General features: G+C 43.0%; 1 protein-coding gene and 1 pseudogene across 1 annotated transcript; both read right to left on the minus strand.

Moving 5' to 3' along the window:
* Positions 1 to 268: 268 nt before the first annotated feature.
* On the minus strand, positions 269 to 2,171 carry LOC147977499 (uncharacterized). The gene is made up of 2 exons (XM_087519990.1): positions 683 to 2,171; positions 269 to 583 (listed from the first exon to the last, which is right to left on the minus strand). Exons 1-2 carry the CDS (start codon positions 929 to 931, stop codon positions 269 to 271), a joined length of 564 nt encoding a protein of 187 aa, XP_087376116.1. The 5' UTR covers positions 932 to 2,171.
* LOC147977500 (uncharacterized) lies at positions 1,917 to 3,688 on the minus strand (annotated as a pseudogene).
* Positions 3,689 to 22,545: the final 18,857 nt, after the last annotated feature.

The following is a 22,545-nucleotide window of genomic DNA, read 5'->3' on the forward strand; positions in this document are numbered from 1 at the left end:
AATGTATGTTGTTATGAAAAGATCATCTGCAATGAACCAAATATTACAAAAAATATAAAGATATTGTATGCAAGTATGCAAAGATCATCTGAACCAAATATTACAAAAAAATACAAAGATATTGTATGCTAGTATGAAAAGATCATATGAAACACCAATCCTAATTTATAATATAGAACATAGTAGCCTGATAGTACAGAGAATACATGACTCCATATAGATATATATTACATGACATGACTCTTGACACAAAAATGACTCCTCAACGTCAAACTGGAGGACCTGCTCTGCCTTTCTTAGCTTCTTTGTATGCAGCTAAATTGAAGACACAATGTTGTGGAAAATTTGTAACTTGTTTAGGTGGAACAAATGGAGTAGCAGCACTTCTCTGAACCTTTGCTGATCTAGCCTTGCTTCCTGGAGCATGCTTATCATATTTCAGCGAGCTTGGTTGTGACACAGGCAATGAGCTCGGTTGTGAATTTGGCTCCCTAATTTGAATGCTTGTAGGTCGTCTGCACTCATGCACTTGTAGGTCTTGAGCTACAGCCTTTCCCTTGCTCTGCCTTGCAACTTCTTTAGCCTATTACATGTACACATTAGAACTTATGGACTACATGGGTATAATATGGCATGTGAGAATGTAGTAAACATTTGAAATTACTTATGTTCAGCACATTACCTTTGATTTCTTTGAAGTTTCTGCCTCATAGGCTTCTATCTGTAGTTTCCTTTTCCTAGACCTTTCTCTGACAATATGTGTGTTTCCATGATGCTTAGTTGCAGCAGCATTATTTGTGCAACTTTTCATGTTATGGCCTGTCCTATTGCATGAACTGCAAGTGATTTGGCCACCCACCTTGCTCATTTTTATCCCTTTTGGTGCTTCTCCTTCTTCTCTTTTCCTTTCTTTCCTTGGCCTTCCTGGCATTTTGATGTAACCAGGTGCTTGTGGCCTCACATGATCAGCAACCGGCCAATTTGACTGACCTTCCAATGGCTCCAACACATGAGAGTAAATTTTCTTGTAAGCCTCAATGGAATAACACTCGGCTATGTATGAATCCAACAATTGTGAGCTCTTGTAGATGCAGCTTATTGCATGGCAGTAGGGTAGACCAGAAAGCTGCCAATATCTACAAGAACAAACCCTAGTTTGCAAATTCACAGTGTACTTGTATTTATCATGCTCTAACACCTCAAACCCATCTCTTCCATTCCAAAGCACATGGCAATTTCCAGATCTTGTTATATTCTGCTTCAGTTTTTAAATATGTTTGGGCATATGATTCCTGACCATTTCAAACACTTGGTAATGCATTCTTGTATCCTCACCATAATTTTGCATCTTATCCACTCCATCATAGATATAATAGGTAGATATCTTGATTCCATAATCCAGTTGTTGAATGACTCACACATATTATTGTCAACTGAATCACAGTAGCTTCCCAGCTTCATGTAAGCCCTACTCCAGTGAATTGGGTTTGTATTCATCATGTCCTTTGCTCCTTCAACTGTGAATTGAGCCAACCGTGCTCTGTTATAGTTGAACAGAGACCTGTTAGGAGCCTTCGCACATCTCCAGAATCTCTTTTGCAAATCTTTGTCATTATGTTTTTTCTTCCAGTTGGAGTAAATGTGCCTTGCAAACATCCTATGTTCTGCTTTTGGAAGAATATCCTCTATAGCCCCTATTAGTCCTTTCTGCTGGTCTGAGATGAACACCCACACATCCCCTTGATTACTGATTTTGAGGTCTCTGTTTAACTTTTCAACAAACCAGAACCAGGACGCATATGTTTCTTTTTCGACTACAGCCCAAGCTACAGGGTACATCTGATTGTTGGCATCTCTTCCCAAAGCAACAAGTAGCTAACCAAAGCAAGCACCTTTAAAGAAACAACCATCTAGTCCTATAACCTTTCTGCAACCAGCAAGAAATCCTTTTTAATAGCACCAAAGCACATGTAAAACCTCTCAAAAACATGCTGATCATCCTTCACATCATCTGCCAGTTTGATAGCAACAGTGCTACCTGGGTTAGTTCTCAGCAATTCCAATTGGTAGTCAAAAACCAAGGAATATTCTCCTTTAGTGCTATCTTTGTATTTCTCCATCACTAATTTCTTGGCCCTTTTGCATTGTGCAATAGTGACATCTGCAAACATGTCCTTCAAAACAGTTTGCTTCAAGTTTTCTAATTTCCATGCTGTATTTGCTTTTATCAAGGCTGCATACATCTTAGCAATAACAACAGATGTCACTAATTTGTTGCCTCTTCTTGGAATACAGTGATGCTCATCGACAAATGTTGAGACTTGCAACCATTTGTGCCTAGTTGTCTTTGATGCATAAATGACCCACTTACATCTAAGCCAAGAACAGTATGCTCGGACTTTGTCATGTTCATCTTTGCTGAACAACAAATGCCTATGAGTTTTAATTCCATAGGAAATCACTGCTTTCTTCATGTGCTCTCTGCTTCTAAAAACCATGCCAAGCTGAAAGTTGGGTTTTTCAGCTTTTTTATCAAATCTAGGCCATTTGCTCTTCCTTCTAACCATAGTGGTACCTCCTTCTCCATCACTTTCTTCATCATAAGAGAAGTCATCCTCATCAGAGTCAAAATATGAAGTTTCAATACCAGCATCCAAATCATCATCAGATTTACATTGCACTTTATTTTCTTGCATTATAATTCCACTTCTCCGCCCAAGCTTCTTAGCTCTCTCATTCCTCCTAATCTCTCTTGCAAGCTTTCTCAGTTCCTCTGCCTCCGAATCCTCTCCAGAACTACAATCAGGTATTGGCTCATATTCACTATCCTCTTCATCGGATTTGTCAACAGGAGGTGCTTCTGCTGCTGGAACATGTTCAGTTGATATATCATTATCTGCCCCAACTATTGCAGCAACTTCTTTCTCTGTTTCAGTATCTCTTACATCAAACTATCCCACTATTTCAGATGTAGTTGCAATAGATGGTGCTATTGTTTCAGTTCCATTTGCAGCAACCGCCCTTCTTCTTACTTCCATCTTAGGAGGTATAACAACTTCAGTTGCACCAAAGTGTGCCTCCAACTCAGTTGGACTTGCAGCAACTTCTCTCTCTGTTTCATGAGCAGGTGATGCACTAACTTGAGCTTTTTCAGCAGCACTTACCATCTCATCAACCATTTTAGTGTCAACAACTTTCACACTAATAAGTGGTAATTTTGTCCCTTTGTGCCTAGAGTAAGTTTCTCTTACATTTACTGACAACAAACCTGCATATATGTCAAATTGCTCATCACCTACACATATGTCAAACTGCTCATCACTACCAGATAGCATGGTTTGGTCTTGGTGCATTTCTTTATCACAGGGAAAGTGCTCCTGCTGAATTGGCGAGTTCATTTCTTCAACAAAAATATCAGCATAACCACCATCTTTTATTCCAATGTCCATCCTCTTCACCGAATCATCATCCAACAGGAACATAAGACCATCACTGACTTTTTTTCCTGGAAGTAACCAATGTAATTTCTAGTTGTAAGTACCTCTGCAGTGACCTCTTTCCACTTGATGAATATCTTCTGCATAGTTACATAATTCTCTATAGGACAAATTATCCCTTGGAATGAATATCTCTGCCACCAATTCCCCAATGTAATCCAACATTCCATCCACTTGCTGAAACGATCCATAGTAATGAAACCTGACAAAGAAGTTGTCCAATGGATCGGGACCAGGAGAATCTACAAATTCAGACAGGAAGAATCGACATTCAGAAAACAAATAAAGTTGAATCTTTAGCTCTAACCATACAATATTCAGGAAAGTATGTACAGGAAAAAGTAACATTCAGTCAAGCATGGCAGATCATTTACTCTGCATTGAAAGTATGTATCGTGCAACTTCAGTTCATTCAGGCAAAATATGTCCACTTTTCTCCTAAACCAAACAGGAAAAATATCTACAATAAATTCAGACAAATATGTGCACTAAAAGTTCATTCAGCCTCATTTACTCTGTAGGAGAAAGTGCATGTTTTCCTACACCAAATTATCTTGAAAGGTCGCTCCTTTCCCTACCAATTCTCCTTGCATTCAAAGTTCAGTCAGCCCCACTTTTTTCTGAACTATCATAGGTGAAGGAAATATTCCCTAGAGGCAATAATAAAGTTATTGTTTATTTCCTTATTTCATGATAAATGTTTATTATTCATGCTAGAATTGTATTAACCGGAAACATAATACATGTGTGAATACATAGACAAGCAGAGTGTCACTCGTATGCCTCAACTTGACTAGCTCGTTGATCAAAGATGGTTATGTTTCCTAACCATGGACATGAGTTATCATTTGATTAACGGGATCACATCATTAGGAGAATGATTTTATTGACTTGACCCATTTCGTTAGCATAGCACTTGATCGTTTAGTTTGTTGTTATTGCTTTCTTCATGACTTATACATGTTCCTATGACTATGAGATTATGCAACTCCCGTTTACCAGAGGAACACTTTGTGTGCTACCAAATGTCACAACGTAACTGGGTGATTATAAAGGTGCTCTACAGGTTTCTCCGAAGGTACTTGTTGGGTTGGCGTATTTCGAGATTAGGATTTGTCACTCCGATTGTCGGAGAGGTATCTCTGGGCCCTCTTGGTAATGCACATCACTTAAGCCTTGCAAGCATTGCAACTAATGAGTTAGTTGCGGGATGATGTATTACGGAACGAGTAAAGAGACTTGTCGGTAACGAGATTGAACAAGGTATTGAGATACCGACGATCGAATCTCGGGCAAGTAACATACCGATGACAAAGGGAACAACGTATGTTGTTATGCGGTCTGACCGATAAAGATCTTCGTAGAATATGTAGGAGTCAATATGAGCATCCGGGTTCCGCTATTGGTTATTGACCGGAGACGTGTCTCGGTCATGTCTACATAATTCTCGAACCCGTAGGGTCCGCATGCTTAACGCTACGATGACAGTTATATTATGAGTTTATATGTTTTGATGTACCGAAGGCGTTCGGAGTCCCGGATGAGACCGGGGACACGACGAGGAGTCTCGAAATGGTCGAGACGTAAAGATCGATATATTGGACGACTATATTCGGACATCGGAAAGGTTCCGAGTGATTCCGGTATTTTCGGGAGTACCGGGGAGTTACGGGAATTCGTATTGGGCCTTAATGGGCCATACGGGAAAGGAGAGAAAGGCCTCAAAGGGTGGCCGCACCCCTCCCCATGGGCTGGTCCGAATTGGACTAGGGAGGGGGGCGCCCCCTTCCTTCCTTCTCCTTTTCCCTTCCCTTTCCTTTCCTCCTACTCCTACTACTTGGAAGGGCTCCTAGTTCTACTAGGAAAGGGGGAATCCTACTCCCGGTGGGAGTAGGACTCCCCTAGGGCGCGCCATAGAGAGGGCCGGCCCTCCCCCTCCTCCACTCCTTTATATACGGGGGCAGTGGGCACCCCAAAGACACAACAATTGATCTCTTGATCTCTTAGCCGTGTGCGGTGCCCCCTCCACCATAATCTACCTCGGTCATATCGTAGCGGTGCTTAGGCGAAGCCCTGCGTCGGTAGAACATCATCATCGTCACCACGCCGTCGTGCTGACGAAACTCTCCCTCAACACTCGGCTGGATCGGAGTTCGAGGGACGTCATCGAGTTGAACGTGTGCAGAACTCGGAGGTGTCGTGCGTTCGGTACTTGATCGGTCGGATCGTGAAGACGTACGACTACATCAACCGCGTTTTGCTAACGCTTCCGCTTTCGGTCTACGAGGATACGTGGACAACACTCTCCCCTCTCGTTGCTATGCATCACCATGATCTTGCGTGTGCGTAGGAATTTTTTTGAAATTACTACGTTCCCCAACAGTGGCATCCGAGCCAGGTTTTATGCGTTGATGTAATATGCACGAGTAGAACACAAGTGAGTTGTGGGCGATATAAGTCATACTGCTTACCAGCATGTCACACTTTGGTTCGGCGGTATTGTTGGATGAAGCGGCCCGGACCGGTATTACGCGTTCTACCAACGTGCTTTGCACACAGGTGGCTGGCGGGTGTCAGTTTCTCCAACTTTAGTTGAACCGAGTGTGACTATGCCCAGTCCTTGCGAAGGTTAAAACAGCACCAACTTGACAAACTATCGTTGTGGTTTTGATGCGTAGGTAAGAACGGTTCTTGCTCAGCCCATGGCAGCCACGTAAAACTTGCAACAACAAAGTAGAGGACGTCTAACTTGTTTTTGCAGGGCATGTTGTGATGTGATATGGTCAAGACGTGATGAGATATAAGTTGTTGTATAATATGATCATGTTTTGTTGAAGTTATCGGCAACTGGCAGTAGCCTTATGGTTGTCTCTTTATTGCATAAGATGCAAGCGCCAAATAATTGCTTTACTTTATCGCTATGCGATAGCAATAGTTGCAAGAGCAATAGTTGGCGAGACGACCATGTGACGACACATTGATATAGATCAAGATGATGGAGATCATGGTGTCATGTCGGTGACGATGGAAATCATGACGATGCTTCGGATATGGAGATCACAAGTACAAGATGATGGTGGCCATATCATATCACTTATATTGATTGCATGTGATGTTTATCTTTTATGCATCTTATCTTGCTTTGATTGACGGTAGCATTATAAGATGATCTCTCACTAAATTTCAAGATAAAAGTGTTCTCCCTGAGTATGCACCGTTGCCAAAGTTCATCGTGCCCAGACACCACGTGATGATCGGGTGTGATAAGCTCTACGTCCATCTAGAACGGGTGCAAGCCAGTTTTGCACACGCAGAATACTCAGGTTAAACTTGAAGAACCTAGCATATGCAGATATGGCCTCGGAACACTGAGACCGAAAGGTCAAGTGTGAATCATATAGTAGATATGATCAACATAGTGATGTTCACCATTGAAAACTACTCCATTTCACGTGATGATCGGTTATGGTTTAGTTGATTTGGATCACGTGATCACTTAGAAGATTAGAGGGATGTCTTTCTAAGTGGGAGTTCTTAAGTAATATGATTAATTGAACTTAAATTTATCATGAACTTAGTCCTGGTAGTATTTGCATATATATGTTGTAGATCAATAGCTCGCGTTATTGCTTCCCTATATTTTAGATATGTTCCTAGAGAAAACTAAGTTGAAAGATGATAGTAGCAATGATGCGGACTGGGTCTGTGATCTGAGGTTTATCCTCATTGCTGCACAGAAGAATTATGTCCTTGATGCACCGCTAGGTGACTGACATATTGCAGGAGCAGATGCAGACGTTATGAATGCTTGGCTAGCTCAATATGATGACTACTTGATAGTTTAGTGCACCATGCTTAATGGCTTAGAATCGGGGCTTCAAAGACGTTTTGAACGCCATGGAGCATATAAGATGTTCCAAGAGTTGAAATTGGTATTTCATACTCATGCCCGTGTCAAGAGGTATGAGACCTCTGACAGTACTTTGCCTACAAGATGGAGGAGAATAGCTCAACCAGTGAGCATGTGCTCAGATTGTCTGAGTACTACAATTGCTTGAATCAAGTGGGAGTTAATCTTCCAGATAAGAGAGTGATTGACAGAATTCTCTAGTCACCATCACCAAGTTAGTAGAACTTTATGATGAACTATAATATGCAAGGGATAACGGAAACGATTCCCAAGCTCTTCGTGATGCTGAAATCGACGAAGGTAGAAATCAAGAAAAATATCAAGTGTTGATGGTAGAAAGACCACTAGTTTCAAGAAAATGGCAAAGGGAAGAAGGGGAACTTCAAGAAGAACGGCAAGCAAGTTGCTGCTCAAGTGAAGAAGCCCAAGTCTGGTCCTAAGCCTGAGACTAAGTGCTTCTATTGCAAAGGGACTGGTCACTGGAAGCGGAACTGCCCCAAGTATTTGGCGGATAAGAAGGATGGCAAAGTGAACAAAGGTATATTTGATATACGGATTATTGATGTGTATTTTACTAGTGTTCGTAGCAACCCCCCGGTATTTGATACTGGTTCAGTTGCTAAGAGTAGTAACTTGAAACGGGAGTTGCGGAATGAACAGAGACTAGTTGAGGGCGAAGTGACGATGTGTGTTGGAAGTGGTTCCAAGATTGATATGATCATCATCGCACACTCCCTATACTTTCGGGATTAGTGTTGAACCTAAATAAGTGTTATTTGGTGTTTGCATTGAGCATGAATATGATTTGATCATATTTATTGCAATACGGTTATTCATTTAAGTAAGAGAATAAATTGTTGTTCTGTTTACATATATGGTTACACACCCAATGAAAATGGTTCATTGGATCTCGATCGTAGTGATACACATATTCATAATATTGAAACCAAAAGATGCAAAGTTAATAATGATAGTGCAACTTATTTGTGGCACTGCCGTTTAGGTCATATTGGTGTAAAGCGCATGAAGAAACTCCATGCTGATGGACTTTTGGAATCACTTGATTATGAATCAGTTGATGCTTGTGAACCATGCCTCATGGGAAAGATGACTAAGACTCCCTTCTCCGGAACAATGCAGCAAGCAACAGATTTGTTGGAAATCATGCATACTGATGTATGTGGTCCGATGAATATTGAAGCTCGCGGCAGGTATCATTATTTTCTGATCTTCACAGATGATTTGAGCAGATATGAGTATATCTACTTGATGAAACACAAGTCTGAAACATTTGAAAAGTTCAAAGAATTTCAAAGTGAAGTGGAGAATCATCGTAACAAAATAGAAGTTTCTACGATATGATCGCAGAAGTAAAATATTTGAGTTACGAGTTTGGCCTTCAGTTAAAACAATGTGAAATAGTTTCACTACTCATGCCACCTGAAACACCACAGTGTAATGGTGTGTCCGAACGTCGTAACCGTGCTTTATTAGATATGGTGCGATCTATGACGTCTCTTACTGATTTACCGCTATCATTTTGGGGTTATGCATTAGAAACAGCTACATTCACGTTAAATAGGGCACCATCTAAATCCGCTGAGACGACACCGTATGAACTATGGTTTGGCAAGAAACCTAAGCTGTCATTTCTTAAAGTTTGAGGTTGCAATGCTTCTGTGAAAAAGTTTCAACCTGATAAGCTCAAACCCAAATCGGAGAAGTGCGTCTTCATAGGATACCCAAAAGAAAATGTTGGGCACACCTTCTATCACAGATCCGAAGGCAAGTTATTCATTGCTGAGAATGGATCTTTTCTAGAGAAGGAGTTTCTCTCGAAAGAAGTGAGTGGGAGGAAAGTAGAACTTGATGAGGTAACTGTACCTGCTCCCTTATTGGAAAGTAGTTCATCACAGAAATCTGTTCCTGTGACTACTACACCAATTAGTGAGGAAGCTAATGATGATGATCATGTAACTTCAGATCAAGTTAATACCGAACCTAGTAGGTAAACCAGAGTGATATCCGCACCAGAGTGGTACGGTAATCCTGTTCTAGAGGTCATGTTACTTGACCATGACGAGCCTACGAACTATGAGGAAGTGATGATGAGCCCAGATTCCGCGAAATGGCTTGAGGCCATGAAATCTGAGATGAGATCCATGTATGAGAACAAAGTATGGACTTTGATTGACTTGTCCATTGATCGGCGAGCCATTGAGATTAAATCGATCTTCAAGAGGAATACGGACGCTGATAGTAGTGTTACTATCTACAAAGCTAGAATTGTCGCAAAAAGGTTTTCGACAAGTTCAAGGTGTTGACCATGATGAGAATTTCTCACTCGTATCTATGCTTAAGTCTGTCCGAATCATGTTAGCTATTGCCGCATTTTATGAAATCTGGCAAATGGATAAACAAAACTGCATTCCTTAATAGGATTTATTAAAGAAGAGTTGTATATGATGCAACCAGAAGGTTTTGTCGATCCTAAAGGTACTAACAAAATATGCAAGCTCCAGTGATCCATCTATGGACTGGTGCAAGCATCTCGAAGTTGGAATATACGCTTTGATAAATTGATCAAAGCATATAGTTTTATACAGACTTGCGGTGAAGCCTGCATTTACAAGAAAGTGAGTGGGAGCACTACAACATTTCTGATAAGTATATGTATGATATATTGTTGATCGGAGATGATGTATAATTATTCTACAAAGCATAAAGGAATGTTTGAAAGGAGTTTTTTCAAAGAAATGCCTCGGTGAAACTGCTTACATATTGAGCATCAAGATCTATAGAGATAGATCAAGACGCTTGATAAGTTTTTCAATGAGTACATACCTTGACAAGATTTTGAAGTAGTTCAAAATGGAACAGTCAAAGAAAGAGTTCTTGCTTGTGTTACAAGGTGTGAAACTGAGTAAGACTCAAAGCCCGACCACGGCAGAAGATAGAAAGAGAATGAAAGTCATTCCCTATGCCTTGGCCATAGGTTCTATAAAGTATGCCATGTTGTGTACCAGATCTATTGTGTACGTCACCATAAGTTTGGCAAGGGAGTACAATAGTGATCTAGGAGTAGATCACTGGACAGGGGTCAAAATTATCCTTAGCGGAATAAGGATATGCTTCTCAATTATGGAAGTGACAAAAGGTTCGTCGTAAATGGTTACGTCGATGCAAGTTTTGACACTGATCCAGATGACTCAAAGTCTCAATCTGGATACATATTGAAAGTGGGAGCAATTAGCTAGAGTAGCTTAGTTCAGAGCATTGTTGACATAGAAATTTGCAAAATACTTACGGATCTGAATGTGGCAGACCCATTGACTAAACTTCTCTCACAAGCAAAACATGATCACACCTTAGTACTCTTTGGGCGTTAATCACATAGAGATGTAAAATAGATTATTGAATCTAGTAAACCCTTTGGGTGTTGGTCACATGATGATGTGAACTATGGGTGTTAATCACATGGTGATGTGAACTATTGATATTAAATCACATGGCGATGTGAACTAGATTATTGACTCTAGTGCAAGTGGGAGACTGAAGGAAATATGCCCTAGATGCAATAATAAAGTTATTGTTTATTTCCTTATTTCATGATAAATGTTTATTATTCATGCTAGAATTGTATTAACCGGAAACATAATACATGTGTGAATACATAGACAAACAGAGTGTCACTAGTATGCCTCTACTTGACTAGCTCGTTGATCAAAGATGGTTATGTTTCCTAACCATAGACATGAGTTGTCATTTGATTAACGGGATCACATCATTAGGAGAATGATGTGATTGACTTGACACATTTCGTTAGCATAGCACTTGATCATTTAGTTTGTTGCTATTGCTTTCTTCATGACTTATACATGTTCCTATGACTATGAGATTATGCAGGAACACTTTGTGTGCTACCAAACGTCACAACGTAACTGGGTGATTATAAAGGTGCTCTACAGGTGTATCCGAAGGTACTTGTTGGGTTGGCGTATTTTGAGATTAGGATTTGTCACTCCGATTGTCGGAGAGGTATCTCTGGGCCCTCTCGGTAATGCACATCACTTAAACCTTGCAATCATTGCAACTAATGAGTTAGTTGCGGGATGATGTATTACGGAACGAGTAAAGAGACTTGCCGGTAACGATATTGAACTAGGTATTGAGATACCGACGATCGAATCTCGGGCAAGTAACTTACCGATGACAAAGGGAACAACGTATGTTGTTATGCGGTCTGACCGATAAAGATCTTCGTAGAATATGTAGGAGCCAATATGAGCATCCAGGTTCCTCTATTGGTTATTGACCGGAGACGTGTCTCGGTCATGTCTACATAATTCTCGAACCCGTAGGGTCCGCACGGTTAACGCTACGATGATAGTTATATTATGAGTTTATATGTTTTGATGTACCGAAGGAGTTCGGAATCCCGGATGAGACCGGGGACACGACGAGGAGTCTCGAAATGGTCGAGACATAAAGATCGATATATTGGATGACTATATTCGGACATCGGAAAGGTTCCGAGTGATTCGGGTATTTTCGGGAGTACCGGGGAGTTATGGGAATTCGTATTGGGCCTTAATGGGCCATACGGGAAAGGAGAGAAAGGCCTCAAAGGGTGGCCGCACCCCTCCCCATGGGCTGGTCCGAATTGGACTAGGGAGGGGGGCGCCCCCTTCCTTCCTTCTCCTTTTCCCTTCCCTTTCCTTTCCTCCTACTCCTACTACTTGGAAGGGCTCCTAGTTCTACTAGGAAAGGGGGAATCCTACTCCCGGTGGGAGTAGGACTCCCCTAGGGCGCGCTATAGAGAGGGCCGGCCCTCCCCCTCCTCCACTCCTTTATATACGGGGGCAGGGGGCACCCCAAAGACACAACAATTGATCTCTTGATCTCTTAGCCGTGTGCGGTGCCCCCTCCACCATAATCTACCTCGGTCATATCGTAGCGGTGCTTAGGCGAAGCCCTGCGTCGGTAGAACATCATCATCGTCACCACGCCGTTGTGCTGACGAAACTCTCCCTCAACACTCGGCTGGAACGGAGTTCGAGGGACGTCATCGAGTTGAACGTGTGCAGAACTCGGAGGTGTCGTGCGTTCGGTACTTGATCGGTCGGATCGTGAAGACGTACGACTACATCAACCGCGTTTTGCTAACGCTTCCGCTTTCGGTCTACGAGGATACGTGGACAACACTCTCCCCTCTCGTTGCTATGCATCACCATGATCTTGCGTGTGCGTAGGAATTTTTTTGAAATTACTACGTTCCCCAACAATAGGAATAGGGCAACCACCCACAACAAATTCTCCCATTTACTCTGTAGGAGAAACATGGAATAAGATAGAGAGAGATATGGCCATCAGTTCCCAGAGATATGGCCACTTTTTTCTGAACTAACATAGAACGCAGTTGACAAAACATGGCATCAATCAAAAAGCCACATCTACCCCTAAAATTGTAGCACTAAAGCGCTCAATTCCCGTCATATGAACCCATGCCTCTACAGGACACGCGATTCTGCCGGCGCTCGCGATTCCGTCGGCGAACGACACCTGAACCCAAACAGAGGAGCAGCAGAGATGGAGGAAGACGCACCTGGACACATGGTTTGGTTCCGCCCGCTACGGATGAGCGACAGATGAGGGAGGCGACAGCGGACGGCGCATGCGATTGCCAAGCCCTAGCGAACGAAAGAGGGGAGGCGATTCTTCTAGAGGCGGAGCTTTGACGAAGAAAAAGGGAAGGAGACGATAGAAAAAGGAAGAAACGAGACAACCATCTGACTAATGGGACCCACACTGGCCTACTCAGCGTTCTCTGTCCAGTCAGCGCCTAATCAGAATCATGGGCGCACATAAACCGCTCCAGATTACATATAAACCGCTCAAGGGGGTTATTAACCCGGTTTGAGTAATTTCAGAGTGTTATTTATCCCGGTTTTGAGTTCAGGGGGGTATGTATCCCAAAGAGTGGATTTGAGGGTGATTTGTATACTTCTTTCTATATAGATATATGGGGGCGTTGATTAGTCCATATCTTTTTTTTTGCGGGGAGATTAGTCCATGTCTATGCACTTGTTAGTCCGATCATCCATCGTTTACTACTTACTGTAGCTAGCTAGCAATATATAGTACCCTAGTTGAACTGAATTACAAATATACAGCAGTAGTAGCTACTACGAACTCCAATTAGGAATTTGTTTAGTTTTTTTTAAAAGGAGGATATACCCCGGCCTCTGCATCTGGATGATGCATGCAGCCATATTATTAATTATTCACAAAGACCATACAAGATGATACATCAATAAGTCTGAAGCCACCATCTTGGCAACACCGTTGCTATTCCTATCCCTTTGATGAAGGCGTGCTGAATGTCCGGGTCTAATACCAAACACACATTGCATGAAAGTCTAACATCTAAAGCCGAGTGTCCCATCCAAGACACTACCTGGATTGGATCCCACACCGGTCTGGCACACTCCCAGTGAGCACCGCACGCTGCAAGGACTGTCACCTCCATCATCCCTCGGTTCATCCTCAGAGCAGAACTGAATCACTGACCTTGCCAGGCCTATCTGCCATCAACGCCACCATGACACCAGACGGCTTCCTCCTCCTGCACGAGTCCATCTCCGCGCATCAGACGCCGAATCTCCACAGCGCCACGCCGCCGAGATCCGCCATCATCAATGTGTAAGATGAAGCACCGCTCCACCAAAGTCGTCTTCCTCTAGTCCCTCGAGCCCGTGTGCACCTCCAAAAATGACGTCCCCAGGGGGAAACGACACCAGAGAGCCGCCGTTATCCGATCTACTGATTTAGGGTTTCCCCCGGAGGTAGCAGAGAGTGGCCTTGAACTTCTCCACGGCGATGCCTTCAGGAAGGGAACGGCGTAGACAGCGTCGCCATCGCCGGCCTTGGCAATAGCCAATACTAGGTTTTCACCCAAATCTGATCGAAGACCTTCATCTTTCGTGCACGGGTCGCCGCCATCCTTGCCGGGATCCGGATGATCCCGTTGCCAGATTTCAGCAAGGAGAACCCTCCCCTCCCCTCCCCCCTCACCGAGAACCGCCGGCCGAGCAGGGGAGGCCGAGACCACGCCAGCAGGACCAGACCCGCGATGGATCCATGCCCGCGTCGCCGCCCCGGAGTCAGCCCCACGTGCAGCCGCCACCGCTCGCCGAGGCCTGCCACCTCGCGCCAAACCGCGAGCGCCGCAGGACACCGTCGCCTGCCGCCTAGATCCGCCGCCCACGGAGGAAGGGGAGTCGGGAGAGGGAGTCCCCCCGCCACCGTCGTCTGTCGCGCGGGTTTCACCCGGTGGCGGCGCGAGGAGGGGAGGAGGAAGAGGGCGGCGACGGCGCCTAGGGTTGGAGAGGCCCCCGAGTCGCCCAAGACGGGGGCGACGCGAGGGGCAGTTAACCCGATGGTGAGGAATTTGTTTAGTGGTGTCCAGATGAACCTAACTGGCACTCAAATACCATATACTAGTGGTTGCACTAGTAGAAAACGGAGCTTTAAAACCGGTTCGTAAGGGCCTTTAGTGCCGGTTCCATAACCAGCACTAATTAGTGGGCACTAAAGGCCCCCCCCCCTTAGTACCGGTTCGGCACGAACCGGCGCTAAAGTGCCACCACGTGGCGTGAGCTCGCGCCCTGGTATGGAGGACCTTTAGTACCGGTTGGTGTTACCAACCGGTACTAAAGGTTTTTTTTGAATTTTTTTTGAAAATTTTGGAAATTTTTTTTATTTTTATTTTTTCGATTTTTAATTTTTCTGAATTATTTGGTGATTTAGTCTCTAATCACCTCTCTTAACTACTCAAGTGTGGATCACTCATTCCAAATCATCTAACTTCCCGACCGGTCACCCATCCCTCTCACTACTCCAGCCCGAGCACGCTTAACTTTCGGTTTCTATTCTCCTTCGTTTCCACGTCTGCACTTGTTGTTTTCCTGACAATAGTAAGATGCCAATCCTATTAACCCTCAGGAGTTTAGCTTGAGCATGAAGTCACACATTTCACTGTTTGAGTTTGAAACTATTATTCTAAAAAACAGTAATTATTTAGTAACACTAATATTTCTTGAATAAGTTTGACCACAGTTTGACCACAGTTTGACCATAGTTTGACCAGATTTGACCAAAATTTAAAAAATTGAAATAATTATTTAGTAACACTAATATTCTTGAATAATTATGTAGTAACATTAATACTTCTTGAATAAGTAGTTTGACTAGATTTAACAATTTTTTTAAAAAAACTGAAATTTGACCATATCTTTTTTTCCTTTTGGAATTTGAAGATTCTAAAAAATTGCAAACAGGCCGTAGGCCGTCTCCATCGGATGCGGATTTTCGTGCTGAATCTTTTGATATATTATACGTTTTTTCCGACATCGTATGCAAAAGTTATAGCCGTTTTACATTTTCCCTACACTTTTTGCAAAACATGTCCAAATTTAAGTTTTCAAATTTTCCTAACTAGTAGATGTAGTAATATAACTACTTCTCGAAGGATTTTATTTTTTGAAGTTTTTATCATTTTCTTTTGATTTTTTCAGAACTGAAATGGCGACACACGGGGGGAGGGAGGGGGGTAGAGTTTGAAAATTGCCCTATAGTGCTGGTTTGTGTCACAAACCGGTACTATAGGTCAGACCCCTTTAGTACCGGTTCGTGGCACAAACCGGTACTGAAGGTTAGCCCTTTAGTACCGGTTTGTGACACGAACCGGTACTAAAGGTAATCGTGGGGCCCCGGCCTGACGCCAGCCTGCCATCACCCCTTTAGTACCGGTTCGTGGCACGAACTGGTACTAAAGGTTCAACACGAACCGGCATTAATGCATAGCCGTTCGAACCGGCACTAATGGTACCATTAGTGCCGGCTCAAATTCAAACCGGCACTAATGTGCTTCACGTTTGATCCTTTTTCTACTAGTGTTGGGGCACCACCCTGTGGCGCCGCTTGAGAGGAAGTTATGCACATATTTTTATGTAAAAAATAGACGGAGTCCTCGCCTCCATCTAGAAAAACATTGAAAAATCCGCACCTCCGTCTAGAAAAAGAAGTAAAAAAGAAAAGAAAAAATCATCAACGCAGCCTACCAGCGAGCGCCACTTTGCGTAGCCCTTAATTTTAAAAAAAATATGTGGGGCCATGACCTTCATCTAAAAAGGAAAAAAACATTTAAAAAAGTTCTCACCTCCATCTAAAAATAATATCCAAAAAGCTTTTTCACCATAGCCAATCAGCTTGCGCCATGTGGCATAGCTGGTTGGCCGCCCTTCATGCGACACTTAATGGGTTTAATAATGTGCTATGGGACACGGCAGCTAGGTAAGGGAGTGGCAGCTAATCTTATTCTCCTTGTAGTAGAAGAAGGTAGCACGTATGCCATGATGGATGCATATAGATACTCCTTCCGTAAATTAATATGAGAGTGTTTAGATTACTATATTTTTATATTAATTTATAGAGGAAGTAGATAGATAGATACGGATGCAAGCAAAGCAACGGAAGGGACGACCCCTAAAGCTAGCTTAGTTGAGTGTAGCGATGACAATTCAATTCAATTCAACTCAACGGATGGATGGAATGGATGGATCAATTCAGCAGAGCAGCTACGTAGTACTACATTAGTTTACTAGTATATACTACTGTAGTACTAGTCAAATTCAACCAGCCCGACACTTATTTTGTGACTGAAGAGTGAGTAGTAAATTAAGGTATGGAGTGAAATTGAGATGGTAGCTATATTTTTTTTTGAAACGTGGTCTCTTAGAACCCGATTCATTAAAAAAAGTCGAAGAGAGATACCCACCAACATACAAACATAGAGAGAAAGAGAGCAGGTCACCCATCTATACCGGTACTGTAGGAGTAGTTACTAGTCAGTTAATTAACAAGTAATCAAATCAAATCAAATTATCTATCTACTACCCCTATAAAAGCACGAGAGGGCGGAGAATCAAATCATCCTACCCATCGAAATCTTCAATCTGATGGTCTACATCCCTCCAGCATATTAAACATGTTTTATACTTTAATTACCCACCATGCCGTTACGGTAATTACTTACCCACCATTGCCATTGGGTTAACACCCCGTCCAAAAAAAACCTCACCATCACGTCGCTGCCCCGACGGCGTGTGCAGTTTTCGCCCCACCTCTTCCCCAGATCCTCCCCGCCAGCCACCGCCCTCGACCTAGGCCTCCGTCTGCACGCCACCGCCCTCGACCTAGGCTTCCGTCTGCACGCCACCGCCGGACCGCCCCGTCCACGCCCCCCCCCCTCCGTCTACACGCCGCCGCCAGACCGCCCCGTCCACGCGCCAGCCGCCCGGGCCGACCCATCCACGACGCCGTTGACACCGTTCTCTCCTCGCACGGCCGCCTACAAAGGTCCATCTTCAATTCCTTCACCGGGTCTGCATGGCTACTCCAGGATGCGTTGTTTTTCCTTCTCTTCATGTCTCCTTTTAATGTGGATGCCCATGTCGTCGGGATCGATAAGTCTGGTCGTGAGTCGGCCAGCCTGCCGTACGTACGAATCATGTCCATACTCCCCCCATACCTGCTTCACGATCAACGAGATGTTTTCTGCTCTTTTTTTCAGAATCCCTGTTGTTATGCAGCTGGCCATTGCTAAATTTCGTTCTACCCATGTGCTGAAAGGAGCTGAGCTTAATTTACATATGTATCTGAAGGAGCACTAGCTAGAACTATGTATCTGACATGCATACACACAATGGTTGATTTCATACCTGCTTACATTCTGCACCTTTCAACAATAAATTAGCTATGATATTCTATTCATTTTTGTTATCGGGAATTACAGCTACGACATAGTGTACAACAACTTGACCGGGCCGCCGCGTCCACGCGCCGCTAGGACACAGCCCATGCCGGACCTCCACGCTGTAGGTGCTTTACCCTCACATTCTTCCTGCTTGCTGTCGCAATTTTTGGTTTAATTGTACCATGTTCAATACCTTCTAATTTCTGTTGGTGTTTCTGCTGCTCTCAGTTCTAGGTATTGTTTGAGCCTGGTCAGATTAATCACATACATACATGAGCTAAGTTAAATATGGAGAATCGATCTGTTCTTCACCAGATGCAAATTCGTCGATGCTTGAGTTGCATCATGACAGTTGCATATTTTTGTAGTAGTATACTCCTTTCTGACAATCAAGTACTCCCTTCGTCCGAAAATACTTGTCATCAAGATGGATAAAAAGAGATGTATCTAAAACTAAAATACGTCTTGATACAAGTATTTACGAACGGAGGGAGTATATACTAATCATATTGCCAGTATCATAGGTATATACTCCATATGGTACTACTATATACTCTGAGATTTGTTGTATACACCCTCATTTGTAAAATAATGTATGTATATACTTCTTGATAATTAGCATAGTGGGTTAAATAATTTTTGGTCTTCTAACTCTCTAGGATAATTAACATCTCTGTGGTAAGGCCTTTTCATTTTAAAATAACCTATTCATTTGATCAATACAACAACTCTCTTTTTAAATAGTGGTAGTTTCTCTGAAGTTCTACTTATTTAATTCATTATTTTGGTGTCCAGATCCAATAGCCTTGCTATTAATTAAAGCTCTGTTTATATCTTCTTCTAATAAATCAATTTACAGTGCAAATATATGTATTGCTCGACTTTCAGTCCTGCACTTTATCTATGTTGGTTGCTCCGAACTCTGTAGTTGCACATTGCACATGTTGTTCCAGCGTCTGGTTATTGCATTTGCTTCTTCACCTCTTTCTGTACTTTGTTGATTCTTCTTAACATTTGTGTTTTTCCTATAAGATGACGAAGAGTAATCCAGACAAAGTTCCACAAACGACTACGCATCGTTCGCCATTTACAGACATAACGAGCTCGTCTACCATTGAGAATGAAAGTGTCACTACCAATAGTCAACAAGCAAAAAAGAATACATGGTATGCCCGACTGTCTGATGAGAAGAGAGCAGCATTCCTCGAAAAACGTCGTATGTCCCGACAAGAAAAGAAGGCTCAGACTCTGAATATTGTTAGTGGTCAACTAGCACCTGAGGCACATGCTTCGTTAGGATCCAAGGAATTTACCCCTTTGAGCAACATAATCAACACACACACAAATGGTATGTTCATACTCTGCATATCATAATTACTAAATGACCATTTACTCATTTTGCTTGTACGTCTGACTCCTGCGTTATGTCAGATGCAAGATGTACAGGGGACTCCACGACTACTGTTCGACATTCCGAAGATGCTAATGTTGGGCCAAAAAGGAGTGCCCATAATTGGTATGCTCGACTAACAGACGAACAAAGAGCAGAACACTTGCATAAGTTGCGGTTGGCTCGCGTGCAAAAAAAAGCTGTAGCTGACAGTGTTACTGTCGAATTACCTCACAGCTCGTACTCGCGATCTTCACCTGGTAATACCACCTTCAAATACCACTGTATTAATGACACATCTTCATCAAGGTTTATGAGTTTGTCTGCTCTTCTTCAAAACAGGTTCAGCCATTACGGTACCAATCTCTGAGAGTACTTGTCTTCCCGTGGCACGGCACAAAGCGACAACTGCAACTAGCGCTGCGAGTGTCAAACAGCGCCAACCATCTGCCGGGGAAGCGTCACCTGGTCAGAGCGCTAACATTTGTTTTCAGTTCATACTTGCAATGTCACATAAATTGTGGACTGAAGCTGGAATGCTTATCATCCCACAAGTTTCTACATCAACTGTAGGTATCACACATTATGGATTGGCACATTCCAGTATCACCCGTCTGGGACACACGCTGGTTGGAGAGCCAGACGACAAAGGAGGACGATTCTGATGATTGGTTGCACATGAATCCAACTTACGTACGGGGAGCGAGGTTGGCTGAACACAATAGTAACGTCTTACAGACAGGAGGAGAGCACGGACAACATGACTTTGTGCCCACGAGTTTTATCTTCAGTCCGTCCATTGAACCACAAGGTATGCTGAAACTTACCAGCAATTATTCATTCTGTTATATTACAACACAATGTCCTTTCGACATGACATGGAGACTTCTACCTTACGTTATATAGATCCAGCTGCCCGCTACGAGAAGGAGCGCATTCATAAGAGAACAAAATACTTGGAAATGAGCACGGACCAGAGAGATGCCTTATTATATCGGGTTCGTGAGTACAAGAAAAGAAAGCGGATGACTTGTGCCTCATCCGACCAGTACGACCATGCTGGTAAGACATCTGGATCCGTATGCCAGTCACCATGCACACCTGCCATACAAAACAACCATCTATGTATTTAACCGTCTGATTGAATTGCATAGTATGGTTTGATGGGGATCTTAAACGCATAAGCCGCTTGATATTCACACTGAGAATGCTATTATACATTTGACAACTTTGTCTACTCTCTTGGGTTGGTTTTCCTATGTCTTCCAGGAGTCAGCAACATTGACGAGGACTCTGATGTAGCCGGAATTTTCGAGCCAATGAGACCGGATGCTCAAATTGAAGGTGTGTTGTCTTCCCTCCCATAATGTTACCCACATTTATTATATTTAGCTGATTCAATCATTGTGTTCCCATAGAAAACATGGGCACCTCCCAGGAGGGAGAGACTGTGTATGATGATGAGGAGGAGGAGAGTAGCCGCTTCAGCGCACAAGATTACTTATACCATGAGATTATAATTCATTACTGTTGTGAGTCACTATTCTTTGCGACCCCGGATTTAATTCTTGCTCATGACTTTCCAGGTAATGACTTCGAATCGTACAGAGTGACAACTGATGGTTCGTATGATTTTGAGACTCATGATCCTTACGACTACGTCTACAACAATCTACCCACCAAGCATCATGTTTTGAAGCCAGTAAAAGACAGTATCCATTGTGGAGCAATTAGGTTCCAGTACGAAGGTCCAGCCTTCTGTTGCAGAAAAGGTAAGGTCAAGGTATTTATCCCAGAGGTTCCTCAAGAGCTGCAAAGATTATTTCCAGGTCAGGTAGATGAGGATGCAAAGTACTTTAGGTAGCACATTCGATATTTCAACTCCCACTTCTCCTTCACAAGCCTTGGAGTTACCCTGGACAAACGGGTCAACACCGCGGCAAGAACCGGTGTATACACCTTCCGTGCTCATGGTCAGTTGTACCACCGTCTAGACCATCTAGTACCAGGTGATCACGGACCCAGGCATTTGCAGCTGTACATTTATGATACAGATGAAGCCTTAGAACATAGGGTGAAGCGCTCTCCAGATCTAGATATCAACCTCATACGGAAGATTCTGCGTATACTGGAGAATAACCCATATGTCGAGACTTTTAAGAGCCTTGGTTCAGTTCCAGACCTAGCGGAATATAAAATTACACTAAACACAAATATAAAATTGGACCAACGGAGGTACAATGCCCCTACAGCTTCACAGGTGGCTGCAATGTGGGTTGAAGGTACTGACCCTCAACACACTTTTGAGAGAAGTGTTATTGTGCATGCAAAAGGGGACCGTCCTTTGTACATCAAAGCCTACTATGGATGCTATGATCCTTTAGCGTACCCATTATCTAACCCAGCTGGGGAGACAGGATGGAACCGTTGCCTGCCATATGAGGGACCAACACCGACTCAGGCAGGCAATGACAATGACGACGACAACCAAGACAATGAACGAGAAACAGGTAATGGTATCGTAACAATTGGTGACCCATCCAGGAATTCCTCTAATCTTTAGTAGTAGCATTATTCATAATTCTTTGCCACAACCATCTTGTAGATGACAACGAAGAACAAGATGATGATGAAGCCACTGAGTCTAAAAAATATGTTAGTGCGAGGGAGTATTACTGTTTCAAGTTGCAGATCAGGGAAGGAATTTTTAACATCCTATTGTTTGGGGGGCGTCTTCTCCAACAGTGGCTTGTTGACATGTACATCAAAATGGAGACTATGAGGCTTGATTTCTACTCGAAGCCTCAGAATCAAAAACTCATACGTGTTGAGCTATACCAGGTAACAAAAATCTCCCCAGTCTCATCAACATACTATGACAACTTGACACACACCGGTATGTTACTGAATAACTATAATTAAACGTGAACCA

This window comes from Triticum urartu, chromosome 4A, assembly GCF_056163025.1.
Source record: "Triticum urartu cultivar PI428250 chromosome 4A, HENAU_Tu73, whole genome shotgun sequence".
Lineage (NCBI taxonomy): Eukaryota > Viridiplantae > Streptophyta > Magnoliopsida > Poales > Poaceae > Triticum > Triticum urartu.